The sequence below is a fragment of the Rosa chinensis genome, chromosome 2 (genome assembly GCF_002994745.2).
Source record: "Rosa chinensis cultivar Old Blush chromosome 2, RchiOBHm-V2, whole genome shotgun sequence".
Classification (NCBI taxonomy): domain Eukaryota; kingdom Viridiplantae; phylum Streptophyta; class Magnoliopsida; order Rosales; family Rosaceae; genus Rosa; species Rosa chinensis.
In genome coordinates, this window is record NC_037089.1 from 5670746 (window position 1) to 5684364 (window position 13619).

The following is a 13619-nucleotide window of genomic DNA, read 5'->3' on the forward strand; positions in this document are numbered from 1 at the left end:
TGGTGTTTTAGATTTAGGTTGTGTTAGACGAGACTCGTAGATTTTGTTGTTTTTCTTAGTCAATCAAATAAATAAGAAACTAAGAAAGAGTTTTCGCGACTCTTTAGTTCCTGACTGAATCCAGGTTTAAGAACAAAGGTAAAGTCAGAAACTTCTATTAAGAAATAATGTATAGGTATTCCTACCGTACCCATACATCAACAAAGCTAATCAGAAAGGTGATGGAATTTCACTATGTACAAATGACCCGCCATAACAATTTAAAAATTGTAAATCCTCAAAATGTTCCAGATGAACAATAACTATTCCAGGCAAACAAAAAGCCCAGACTGAAAAACCAACTCCCTAATACAGATTCCATGCAAGAAATGCTTCTGTCTAGGAAAGCATTATTTCCTCTTGGTATTACTACTTATGGAATATAAGAAAGAACCCTTTGAAATAGCTTTCTTTGAGATAATGGCTTTCGGACTTGTACTAAAAGATTTGTGACCATGATCTAAACCACCTCCATAGCTCTTGCATGGCTTCATTTTCCTTCTATAGGGTGCTGCCACCTTCTTTGCAAGATCCTCTAAGCTCTTCACACCTCCCAGAGATGTGAAAGATTGCGACTTTCCTTGATAATACTTCGATAAACCTTTCCTGCATAAAGCAAAACCCAATAAATTTAGAACAAAGAAGAAAAGAAAAGTACAGTGATGAATATATAGGAAATGAAGAGAGAAACATATTGCATACATGTATATAGCTAGGTTATTGTTTACCTTATAGGAAGATGAATCATGAGCTCAGATAATTCATAAAGAGGTCCATTTGAAGATGAAGAAGAAGAAGAAGATACATCCTCGACCAAATCTGATGAAAACGAAGACGAAGACGATTCCATGGAGTCCATGGATCTTGAATCACAATTATCTTCAGGGTAGTCTTCCTTTATAACCCAGTTATCTTCAAAACCCTGATAACCAATCTCGCTTTCTTTCCTATTTTGATCACCACCAACCTTAGCTTCTTGAAGACCCATGAAGAAGATGAAGAAAAAGAACAAGTAGCAGAAGATCTTAGACTTGGTGTTGAAGAAGTCTGGAGCTAGAATATTATGGTTTCCGATTTAGGTTGTTTCCGAGGGAGCAATATATATATATATATATTAATATATATATGCCTGATGGGAATAGGATAAAAACACTTGGTGGAGTTTCCGTTTAATAATGAACCAATGGATAACACTGACTATTCCGTTATCATTTTAATAAATAAATTTCTATAACAACGCTTTATCCCAGAATTTGTCATTATCACTTATCACATCCTTATGGTCTAAATTTATTTGCTTTCCCATAGAACAAGAAATGAGGATAAGGTCTAAATTTGAAGGCATCCATATCTGAGTCACCGTCTCTCTCCATTCTTCTTCTCAAACTGGGGTCACCATCTTAGGGGAACTTTTGCCTCATAAAGACATGACAGATTAGCATATTCCCATGTTTTAAGGCATCAAATGTAAATTAATAAAGAAAAAGGGTTTTCCAAAAGGGTTTTTGGTTAATGGGGTATAGTCCAAAGTGGCTCTGAGATTGTCTACAATTTCATGTTTGTCTTTGACACAAAGTTTTACTATGCATAACATTGTTTCCCCCACCAGGTTGGGACAATGCTTGCTGGCCTGCACTGTGTTTGTGTTGCTTCCTTCTTTGTCCTCTTTGATCTTTGATTATGTGAGGATAATCCGGATGTTTAATAGTGCTTTGGAGCATAAATTTACCATTTATGTATATGCAATCCAACCGTTAATAAATTATAATCCAATCTTATTAATCGAACAGTTCAAGTGTAATGAGCATTGATTAAGACGATACTGGCTGACCTACGTACATTGTGTTTGTGTAACTTCCCTTTGTCCTCTTTGACCATTGAAGTTCTCTTTTACACACCTAACTTTACATATATGCTATATCTAAGTGAAAGGTGAAGATAATTGCGATGTTTTTACAGTACTCTTCATGTGTCTCATTCCTGAATTTAACGGTTGAGGTTTAAAGAAAATTTATGCTCAATGTTTATAAAAATTTTCGAAGATAACCTCTATTTTCATGCCATCATTATTTCAGTGATTAGATCTTGGTCATTGTCACCACAACAGGAAAGATAGTCCTAATCACATTTAAAAATGTTTGAAAAATTGAACGAAAGCTTAATGCAATGAGAAATATTAGAAATGATGTCCCTTAGTATTAAGCATTAGCCCACATCAGCTCATAAAATTAGTGGCTGAAATGTATCAGGGTTGGTTTGATAACGAAATAATCCATTTAATTATTTTGAAGAGTAGGGTTGGAAAGGAAGGAACCGAGGAAGGGAATGAAGATAAGGAGGTTGACTAAGGCACAGGTCATGATGATTGGATTGGAGTAGTGTTATATATTAGGTCTTGATGGGTACTCAAACTGCCACCACATGCTTGCTGCTTCATCTTCGTCTTCTGCCTACTGTAAACCTTACCCTCACAAAGATTCACTCTTTGTAATCTTATCCCATATCTGTAAGACTTGGACCTCTCGAAGTCCAAACCTTGGTGTATAAATGCCTATAGTATAATGCCCACAGATAACCTACCTCTGCTGGCTTGACTCCATCACACCAGCCTCGGTGTCTCACTTATTCCTCCAACCACATCCATATAACGTCGGCCATTATATTCTTAAAAAAAAAAAGTCCAAAAAGGGTACTTAAATATGGAAAATAAAAGAGCAACTCATTTCTTTGACATAATGGAAAACACAAGGTATATATAAGGTTTTGATACAGCCAGTGCATGGAGAAGCTGTAACTTTGTAAAAGTGAAAAAACCACACGGCAGTAACTAAATATTACAATGCAGCAGTAGTAATACCTGCATTTTTTTTTCTTCCCTCAAAAGTATACTACAGGATGATCTATCTGGGAAAATTTACAGGGGATTCCAAGCTACCCACCAGAATCTCAAGATCAATGTCCTTGTCTTCAAACTTTTTGATGAATGGGTGACTCTGAAAGAAGAAATGAATTTCATATCAAATTTCAACTGAAAAAAGAAAGCAATTGCTAAATATTAAAACATTAACAAAAATAGAACACTAGCTGACTAACCAAAAGATCCAAAGATGATGATCTGTGTTGAGGGTCTTTCTGTATGCTGCAAAGGGAAATAGAAAATGTCACATTGCTGTGAATTGGATATTTCAGAGGTGAAGAATGCATGAACATGTGATTACCAGGCAGACACAAAAGAACAGAACTCGGGAGAGAACTGATCCGATGGAGCAGTAGGTGGTGGACTGCCAACAATTGCCTCCAAAAGCTCATAAAAGCTTGGCCAGCTTTGTTCATCTTCAGATTGCATGTAAGGAAACCGTCCAATAGCACACTCAAGTATCACCATGCCTAAACTCCAAATGTCACTGCTGTAGTCATAAGTACCCCCTTTAATTCTCTCTGGCTGAAAGAAATCAATCACATTGTTTAGTAACTCAAATTCTGCATTGTATCTCTGGTATGTGCCAAGCTTGAACAGAAAGACTGTAATTTTAAGCTTGGGAGCTAGCAGTGAAAGGAAGCGAAAATGAAAAGGATCATTACATACCGACATATAATTGTAAGTACCAACAAATGTGTCCCTCTGACCCATGGAGCTAGCAAGTGAAGCACTCACACCAAAATCAGTAATCTTGACCTCCCCCTTGTGGTTTACTAGCAGATTGGATGGTTTTATGTCTCTATGTATTACATGCCTTTCATTGTGCAAGTAGACAAGACCTTGTAAAACCTGATTCATAAGTATAGATTTATAGCCAAAGGGGGGGGAAGATGAATTTTTTGAACTGTTGCAAATGATTTTAGTCTTGACATTCAATTGAGAAGTGATATACTCATATACCTGTTTACAAACGACTGCAAGATATGGTTCAAGAATTGTCTTAACTTGTCTGATCACATCTGCAAGAGATCCACGGTCCATGTATTCTAACACAAGAGAAATTGCTCCATTGCGATAAAAGGAGTGGTGGCAAACTACCACATGTGGACATTGTGCTGCTTGGTTTATTTTTAGCTCCTGCACAATCTGTTTACGAATTTCCTCTTGTATGTTCATCTGAATAACCTGTAAAACATAAAAAAGAAAGAATTTCTAGTGATACATTTATCTTACTCCCGGAACAATGAGCATAAAGGTCTTATGAGAAAAGAAGAACCATAGGTATAGGTAAGGTAAGAAAAGGATGTGAATGTAAGGATAGTAGGATGAGAGAACTTAGTAGATAACGAAGATTAGAATTCTAACAACCCATAGAGCCATAACTAAGAAGTATCTATATTCTGCACCATATGCTACAAAAGAATTTAATGATCTGTTCTGGAAGGGTAGAATTTGATTAGGAAATTCTATAAGTTGCATCTTAACTACCACATTATTGTACTGTTAAGAAAATGTATATATGATATGACCTTTCCCTAAATCAATTAGAACTATGATTACTTGCACATAGGCCTTATGGTTAAGATGAACTTTCTTTTCTTTTTCACATGAGACAAAGCTATATCAAACCAAAAGTTGACAGAACACAGAAAAGCCAAGGACACGAAGGTAAGAACAAAGTTGTGTTTTCTAGAATACTGACCTTCAAGGCAAATAGTTTTCCTACCCATTTATGGCGAACAAGTTGAACTACACCACCACTTCCCTTTCCAATCACTTTGATAGTCTCGAGATCTTCCAAGGAAAATTCAACATTGAGCTCCTTGCTATCAGAAGGCTGTTCAAATAAACAAAAAAAAGTAATGAAAAGAAAATCATATGAGGATATAGACAATATAGTAAGGAGATTTCTGTGCATATAGATGAAAAAGTGAGAACACTAGGCATGTATTCATGATGCATGCAAAAGAAGACACAAGAAGTCAAGCCTCTAACTTAGAAATATGAGACCAAGCCCCAAATGTTTGTGGCATAACAACAGACTTATGCACCCAAGAACACTAAAGCGTCAAATGGGGCGGCAAGTTTCCATTGACTTCCTAAAGGCTAAAGGGTACTCGTCAGGCTTCAGCAATGCAGAGCTTAACACAGTTTAAGCACTACTTAGCCATGCCATCATTCCCTCACCACCAAAGTTCTCCGAAACCACAAAGACCTCCAAATTCCATCACTTCTAAGTCCTCACCCATATATGGTTAGACAGATATATCAACGACCAGTTGGGAACTCAACCACTAAACCCAATTCGCGGCAAAACTAATATGCAGTTAGGGTCAGATTCACATGATTGCCAATTGGTTATTAACAACAGAACACTAAAACATCGTACAAAAATGAAAACCACATATATCAATCCCAAAGCCAATTCTTGTTATGGTAATCAAATCAAACTTACTCGGACCTCCTTTTCTTCGGAGATAAGCCGCAACCCTTTCTGGTTCAGAAGCAAACCCCCATCATGAAATGTGCCACTGGCAGTCCTGAAATTCAAGGCAGGAAAGCAGAACACTTTCATAAACCCACAAACCTAAACAAGACCCAAACTTTCCACTTAAAACCAACAAATTAAAGATCTAATTAATAGTCTTGGGCAATCAAATTCATCAAGTCCCCCCAATTATGAAATTTCCATATAAAACCCTAACCCAGAACAGGACTATCTATCCCAGATACCAATCAAAGATCCAAGATACCCTTTTTTTTTCTTTAATTTCTTTCTTTAAATATCCCTTTCTAGTATCCAAGAATAGAAATTTGGGGGAAAATTATATGAAAGATGAAATCTTTGGACTTACAAGAATGAGGTGATGTTGGTTTCTTGAGCAGGAACAGAGAGCTTGAGCTGCTTCTTCAGATTCAATGGCGTCTTCGTCTTCATCCTTTGGACTTTTGCCCTGATTGGGTTTTCAGTGAAATTGGGTTTTCGATTTTTGGGAGATGAGGGTTTGATTAAGTCTGGAGTGGAAGTAGAAAGAGAGAAATTCAAACGGTGGAGACCGCGAAAATTATATAGAAATATTTGTTTCCGTTGCAATAATACAATTTTTGTTTATTTCGGTTCGATCTAGTGTGGGCGGTTCTATTGTTTTATGGTGCTGCCACCTTTTTCTAGTGAATCAGATCGTTAGTGTTGAGATGTGATTAAGTGTGGACTGTGGACGAGTCTACTAAAACCTTATAGGCCCTTGGAAGCCGAAGGAATATGAATATGAACATGAATGAACCTTTGAATTCTCAAACATATGAACATAGTCTTTGGTTCATGCATGTATTGGATGCTACCAGTTGTTTGAATTCGCCTGATCAAGTTTTATTTGATCAATTGAGATTCATGTTGAGTTGCATTGGCACTATTTCCACTTTCTGTTTACTTATTTGAAATTTTGAATCGAAGTAATTATTCATAGTAAATATGGTGCACGATATGCGTAATTCATATTGAAATGTTGGAAGAAACTGAATAATCTCTCATTGATTTTGAGCGTGAGAAATTAATGTCATTTTAAGAGCAGGGGGACAATTCTGAGGTTAGTCGGATTCTTGATGATTGTAGAGAATACATGCAAAATTTTATTTTTGTTCGAGTTCGACACATTTATCGAGAAGTAAATAGTGTAGCAAATAGATTGACTCACTTTGCTAGTTTAGATCTTGTTGTGAATCTTTCTTTAGATGAGGCTCTTGATTTCTTACCGGATGTACTCTATGAGAATATGTGTAACACAACTAGCATGCTCGGGGTATAGGTATTACGTCCCCGGGGTGTCAAAATAATAATAATAATGATATGGGCCTAGGGCTGAGCCTCTCAACTTGACTGGGTTCCAAACCCCATTATTCAAAAAAAAAAAAAAAAAAAAAAAAACAGGGGGAACAAATATACTACTTAGTAACATTAGAATTAATTACCTTTTCTACTGTTGGATTATGCAACCTATGCCTTATACATAATATTCAAAGATAAGCTTCAATGGAAATTATTCTATGCACCGACGGTGTAAGTGACCCAGCCCTTGTAAAATAATCTCAACCCTCACGGCGGTGCTCTAAATAATCTCTCAAGCTTCAATAGTTGAAGTATTAGAAATTGTTTATGCAATTCATTACATATTATTGTAGCTTATGCGTGAAGTCGTTTGTAGACTACACTTCCACAAATGCATGTTTTATAAAAAAAAAAAAATTACAATTAAATAACTATATCAAAATGTGATCCCACCAAAAATAAAAATAACAACTAACACATAAATTGCAATATTTCAACATATTATTGCACTAGGTGATGCTTCAACATATACAATGCCTGCTTTGTCGGTGATTGTTGTTTGTTTGTTTTGTTTTTCGTTTGGACCTTATTGTTGGTTGCTGGTTCTCTTGGAGAGGCTTTTGGGTCTCTATGTATTAGTTTTTTGTTCAAGAAAAGCTCCTCATGCTTAACCTAAAAAAATAATATATATATATAGAGCTTCTCCACTGCAAACGTCCGCAGTTTTTCTTAGGTACGGATTTTCAGTTTTTGCCCACTTTTTGATCATATTTTTACATCTTAACCATTCAGTTTTTAGGTCTTAATGTATAGATCATCTCTACAAATTGTCAGCTAAATTGATGATCGTTAAGGCATTTAAAACTGCAATTTACCATTATAAACACAAACGGTTCCGTTTCGACAGATTCGGTTTGTTCATGTAAATTGCAGTTTTAGAGTTTTCTTTGCTGTTGCTATAATTAGATTCACTTATTAGTAATTTGTGGGTTTTACCGTTTAGTGTATTCATTACCATGTATAGAATTGCTGAATTTCTGTAACAATGCAAGTATATCTCCTAATTACAATGGCCTGAAATACGCATTGCATTTTACTCGTTTAAAATTTGAAGTTTTTTGTGTTCTTTTTATCATTCACTATTTCAGAGCCACGAGTTGCAGACTTCAGTCTTATTTGTTATTTTTTATTTATTTATTAAAATAAAAGGCTTGAGTTTGTTTTCCCAATCATGTTAGCTACCTATATGTGAACCTAATTTAACTGCTACAAGAGAAACTGCTTCTTTTTGCCGTTAATCCTTGTAAGCGCCCTACCCTCCAGGGTACAACAACCGTTAATCCTTATAAGCGTACACTCGCAAACTTGGATCCTAGAAATGCTTGATTTTTCCCCTTGGCATTATGGAATAACAAGAACAAAAAACTCACTAGAGAAATGGCTACGGAGAGAAATATAGAAGAGATAATGAATTTCATTGTGTGTGTAAGACTAAGAAGTGATAGGTATATATAGTTAGGGCTGTCAATTCCGACACGACCCGATAACACGACTCGAAACCCGCACGATTAAAAAGCGGGTCAGCCATGAGTCAACCCGCCATGACCCATTTAATAAATGGGTCGGTCACGGGTCAACCCGCCAACACGAAGTGAACCCGTATAACCCGATTATGCTATACTTCTTCTTGAAATTTTGGGCGTTGGGAGTATTTGATCATAGGATTAGACAATTTGAAATATTTTTCTTTATAATGATTGGATTTAATTATTTATGAATATATATATATAATTATTTATATTCTTAGTCTTGTGGAGTTTTTAGTGAATTCAATCAATTTATGCATTTTTTTAGTTAAATGGGTCGCATTGTTAACCCTTCAATGGGTCATTTTGTCTAACACGACATGACCTATTTGTTAAATGGGTTAAGCGGGTTGGAAATGGATAACCCGTTTAATAAATATTAAATAGGTTGGGTTTGAGTTTAAATTTTTGACACGATTATTAAATGGGTTGAGTTTGAGTTTGTATATTGCGACACGACAAATACCTTGACCTGATACGAACCCAACCCGACACGACCCATTGACAGCCCTAATATAGTAGATGAAAAGGCTTTGAGATATTATGCAAATTTAATAAGATAATTATTGGAATATTGTAACTCCCGTAACGTTAATATGCCCTAATATTATGAACATAATGAATTAGTAACAGTTTAGAATAAATGTATAGTAAATAGCTTTTCAATGAATTTGGAGTTACTCAAAGTATTTTAAAATACACCATCAAAATTTAAATTTCCAACAGTAGTCCCAAGAGAAAGACCGAATCTCTCTCCATGATGCAATGTATTGGACAGTCTGCGGTAGACTCAAATATAGTCCTGTTCAAATGGTTAGTTAATTCCGTATTCACCCGTGTTGACTGATGTGCAGTTGGAATTAGATCCCAGAGTAGAAAATAATAAGGCACTAAGAATGCTAACTATCCTCCGCTATTGGATTTAAATTCAATAACAGTAGTGCACAGCTGGGTACAATTTAATTGACTAGAAATATAATTATTGTGGCTAGGAAATATTTTATTAATCATGTTTGTTATTCGATTAATGATATTATGCTGTGATAGGTAAAATGAGATATTTGTGAAATTCATTGTGGTTTAAGCCCAAAAGGCCCCTTATAAACCCCAAAAAAAAAAAAAAAAAAACCCTTAAACCCTAAACCCCAATAAAAAAAACTTGTCCACTTGCCCAGAAACTCACCCCTCCTCTTCCATCCCCACCGTCAAATGTCCGTCGCGCCACGCCGCCGCCTTGATGATCAGAAAAGCGACGGCCACGATCACCCCATTCAAGCACCAACTCTTGTTCTTCTTCTCCTCCTCCTCCTCTCCACCACCACCGGACAACCTCCCTTCCCAGCTCTTCGCCATCCTCTCCCGCCCAAACTGGCAAAAACACCCCTCCCTCAAAGCCCTTATCCCCTCCATATCCCCCTCCCACGTCTCCTCCCTCTTCTCCCTCAACCCGGTCCACCCCCGAACCGCCCTCCACTTCTTCACCTGGCTCGCCCACAACCCCAAATTCCACCACAACGTCCACTCCCACTCCTCCCTCCTCGCCCTCCTCCTCCGCAACGGCTTCTCCGGCCCCGCCGAGAGGGTCCGCATTTCGATGATTAAGGCTTCAATCTCTAACGCCGACGCCCGGTTCGTGCTGGACCGGTTGCGCCGGTTCAAGCACGAATTCGGGTTCAAGATCACCCTCAGGTGTTATGATTCTCTTTTATTTTCAATTTCCAAGTTTTTAGGGATTGAAGATTTGAAAATGTTGTATTTGGAAATGTTGGAGGATAAAATCTCCCCTGATTTGCATATATATAATATCATGGTGAATGCCTATTGTAGATTAGGCAATGTAGTTGAGGCTGGTGTCTATGTTAGTAAGATCGTTGAGGCGGGTTTGAAGCCGAATACGAATACTTACAATTCTTTGATAATGGGGCATTGTAGGAATAAGGATGTGGATAGTGCTTACAGGGCTTTTAAGGTGATCCCCAACAAGGGTTGTGCAAGAGATGTGGTTTCGTATAATGTATTGATACACGGGCTCTGTGAGGCTGGCAGGAGTAACGAGGCGTTTGAGTTGTACTCTAATATGGAGAAGGATGAGTGTTTACCAGATGCGCCGACGTATAATGTTCTTATTCATGCATTGTGTAGAGGGGGGAGGAGATTGGAAGGGATGAGTTTGTTTAAGGAGATGAAAGAGAAGGGTTGTGAGCCTAGTGTAAATACTTATAATGTGCTCATTACTAGCCTGTGTGACGAAAATAAGCTTCAGTATGCTAGGAAGGTTCTAGACCTGATGTCGGGGAAAGGGTTGGTTCCGGATGTTGTCACGTACAATGCATTGATTGATGGGTATTGCAAGGAGGGAGCGGTTGAGGCTGCGTTTGGGATTCTGGGTTTGATGGAATCTAATAAGTGTCGTCCAAATGCTCGCACGTTTACTGAATTGATTCATGGCTTTTGTAAAAGGAATAATGTGCACCAGGCAATGGCGCTTCTTGATAGGATGCTTGAACGGAAGCTCTCACCAGACCAGATTACATATAATTCGTTGATCAATGGGCAGTGTAAAGCAGGTCATGTAGATAGTGCTTATAGGTTGCTTAGTTTGATGAAACATAGTGGTTTAGTTCCTGACCAGTGGACTTACAGTGTCATCATCGACAGTCTCTGTAAGTTGGGGAGATTAAAAGAAGCTCAAGCCCTCTTCGATTCTCTCAAGGACAAAGGCATCAAATCTAATGAAGTGATATTTACGGCTTTACTTGATGGTTACTGCAAGATTGGGAAAATCGATGATGCTCGCACTTTATTTAATAGAATGCTTGCTGAGGGTTGTTTCCCAAACTCGTATACTTACTGTGCCTTCCTAGGTGGGCTGTGCAAAGAGGGAAAAACAAAGGAAGCATTATCAGTGGTGGAACAGATGCTAAGTAGTGGTGTGAAGCCTACAGTCCACACTTGTAATGTTCTAATTAACCATGTGCTGAAAGAAGGGGATTTCAACCATGCTCAGAGGTTTTTGAGTGAATTTGTTTCTCTTGGTTACCGACCTGATGCAGTCATGTACGGTACATTTGTTCATGCATATTGCAGCATAGATAATATAAAAGAAGCAGAGAAGGTAATGACTAAGATGGATGAAGAAGGAATTTCTGCAGATTCATTGACATACGCATTTTTAATCGAGGCATATCTTCGTTTGGGATTAATAGATTCTGCATTTGATGTCTTTAAGCGCATGTTTGATGCTCATTGCAACCCTTGTCATCGCATCTATTACTTGCTCATCAAACACCTGTCAAATGAAAAGTTGCTGCAGACCGACGATAATGTAGTAGGACTTCATATGGTTTCAAGTGTCCCATCAGCTGATATGTGGAAGACAGTGGATTTTGAAATTGCTTTAGAGCTCCTTGAGAAGATGAATGAACATGGTTGTGCACCGAATGTGAAAACTTACGGTGAGCTTATAGTAGCACTTTGCAAAGTTAGGAACTTGGAAGTAGCCCGTAAGTTGTATGCTCATATGAGAGATACCAGCATTTCTCCTAGTGAGGATATTTGTAACTCTCTTCTTAAATGTTGCTGCGAGTTGAAGGTGTATGGAGAAGCAGCTATTCTGGTGGACGCTATGATTCAGCTTGGTTATTTACCAGCATTGGAGTCGTGCAAATTGCTTGTATGTGGACTTTTTGAAGAAGAGAATAGTGAGAAGGCAAATTCTGTTTTCTGCAGAATTCTTTGTTGCGCGTATAACTACGATGAAGTGGCCTGGAAAGTTCTTCTTGAAGGTTTACTTACGAGGGGTCATATCAATAGATGCTCTGAGATGGTAACCGTCATCGAAAATATGGGTTACAAGCTTCATTCTGAGACCTATTCAATGTTAATTGAGGGATTTGATGGAATATAATACTGATCTTCATTGTTGTTTTACCTGTATATGTTTCTGTTCAGCTCAAAGAGTAGATCTTTTCTTTTTTTGTTTAATCACTTACCTGAAGAAAACTATTCTGGAAATTAAAGCGTGTTAGTTCTGCACCCAGTAATTGAGTACAGACTGATATTCAAGTCCAATGATGCGATGATAAATTAAGTAAACAAATCCAAAAACTACAACAAATTTAGCATTTAGGCTACATGTAGATATGGGAATCTTTCCAAACTTACGCAGCCTTCTGCAACACATAGTCTCAGCTATTCGATAATCGTTCCTCGGTTAGCCCAAAGATAAGCTTCAGAACAAGCCCTGTTAGGGTTTTCCTGAACTCCTGATATATTCCACTACCAATGCCGCATGTGTCCAAGTCTCATCCATTCCGTCACAACATTCCAGAATAAGCCTCTCTGAGTACTCCTTACCTATCAACCTAACAATCTCCAACGGCTGAGGAAGCCTTCGAGGCGAATAGTAGATGATTATTTTGTCCAATGCTGCTGCATTCTTGAGCATATATTTGACTAGTGATGATAATGGGATCATATCTTCTTTGTGAAGCTCTATATGCACAGCCTTTATTTGATGAATAAAATCAATGTTTTGGGATTCCTAGTACTTTTTCGAGTATCTAGGGGCCTCCTCCAATCTTCTCAACTGTAACATATACATATGAAAATGATGGTAATACTCGAGTGGTATCAAACTAGGGAAACTTGAATAAATAACAAAATACTGAATAGGAAATGATGCTTGCTGGTTAGTGGTTACATTCACTACAGAATAGAGAGAAATTAATTCAGATGCAGGTGTTGAAACTTACATTAACATGAGAGGGTCCTTCGGAATATGATCTGATTGAGAGGAAGTTTAAATTGGGAAATCTGCCGTGGTAGCTAAAGGTAGGGAGCTTTGCAGGGCTGGCATGGACAAACAAGTCTTGTACATCACCGAGTCGCAACTCACCATTGTCAAGAACCTGCGCGCAAAAGTTACCGGCCAGTTACCAGTTAAAAGCACAGGATGATGCATGATTAATTGAAAGACGTAAGATATTGACATATATATACCTGAAGCAACCTTTCACCTACACACAGAGTTTTGGCCTCATTGACACATTGAAGAAGCTTAAGAGTATTTTCACCAAAATTACTTCGTTGCTCTTTCCTTCCAAATACTAAAGCTTGTTCTGAAAGAAAGTACAGAGCAGCAAATTGCAGAAACTTGAAGTTATCCAGGTGATAATATGCAGCGACTTCTCCTTCCAGCATCAAAGTAGATTTGGAGCCAAAATCCTTACTGATCTGGAGCTACATA

General features: G+C 37.7%; 3 protein-coding genes across 4 annotated transcripts; 1 reads left to right on the forward strand and 2 right to left on the reverse strand.

Annotated features, from left to right (window-relative positions):
* Nucleotides 1-125: 125 nt before the first annotated feature.
* On the reverse strand, nt 126-1134 carry LOC112187436. The gene is made up of 2 exons (XM_024326216.2): nt 768-1134; nt 126-645 (listed from the first exon to the last, which is right to left on the reverse strand). Exons 1-2 carry the CDS (start codon nt 1025-1027, stop codon nt 390-392), a joined length of 516 nt encoding a protein of 171 aa, XP_024181984.1. The 5' UTR covers nt 1028-1134; the 3' UTR covers nt 126-389.
* A 1598-nt stretch (nt 1135-2732) lies between these two features.
* On the reverse strand, nt 2733-6030 carry LOC112189155 (mitogen-activated protein kinase kinase 6). Of its 2 annotated transcripts, none has more exons than XM_024328426.2 (8): nt 5815-6030; nt 5421-5499; nt 4662-4796; nt 3920-4144; nt 3626-3808; nt 3258-3481; nt 3133-3178; nt 2733-3032 (listed from the first exon to the last, which is right to left on the reverse strand). In XM_024328426.2, exons 1-8 carry the CDS (start codon nt 5895-5897, stop codon nt 2940-2942), a joined length of 1068 nt encoding a protein of 355 aa, XP_024184194.1. In that variant the 5' UTR covers nt 5898-6030; the 3' UTR covers nt 2733-2939. The 2 variants fall into 2 exon arrangements, with proteins under 2 accessions (XP_024184194.1, XP_024184193.1); XM_024328425.2 differs by having other exon boundaries at nt 5415-5499.
* A 3499-nt stretch (nt 6031-9529) lies between these two features.
* On the forward strand, nt 9530-12340 carry LOC112189506 (pentatricopeptide repeat-containing protein At5g65560). The gene is made up of 2 exons (XM_040514026.1): nt 9530-10060; nt 10199-12340. The coding sequence occupies exons 1-2, from the start codon at nt 9609-9611 to the stop codon at nt 12276-12278; spliced, it is 2532 nt and encodes an 843-aa protein (XP_040369960.1). The 5' UTR covers nt 9530-9608; the 3' UTR covers nt 12279-12340.
* Nucleotides 12341-13619: the final 1279 nt, after the last annotated feature.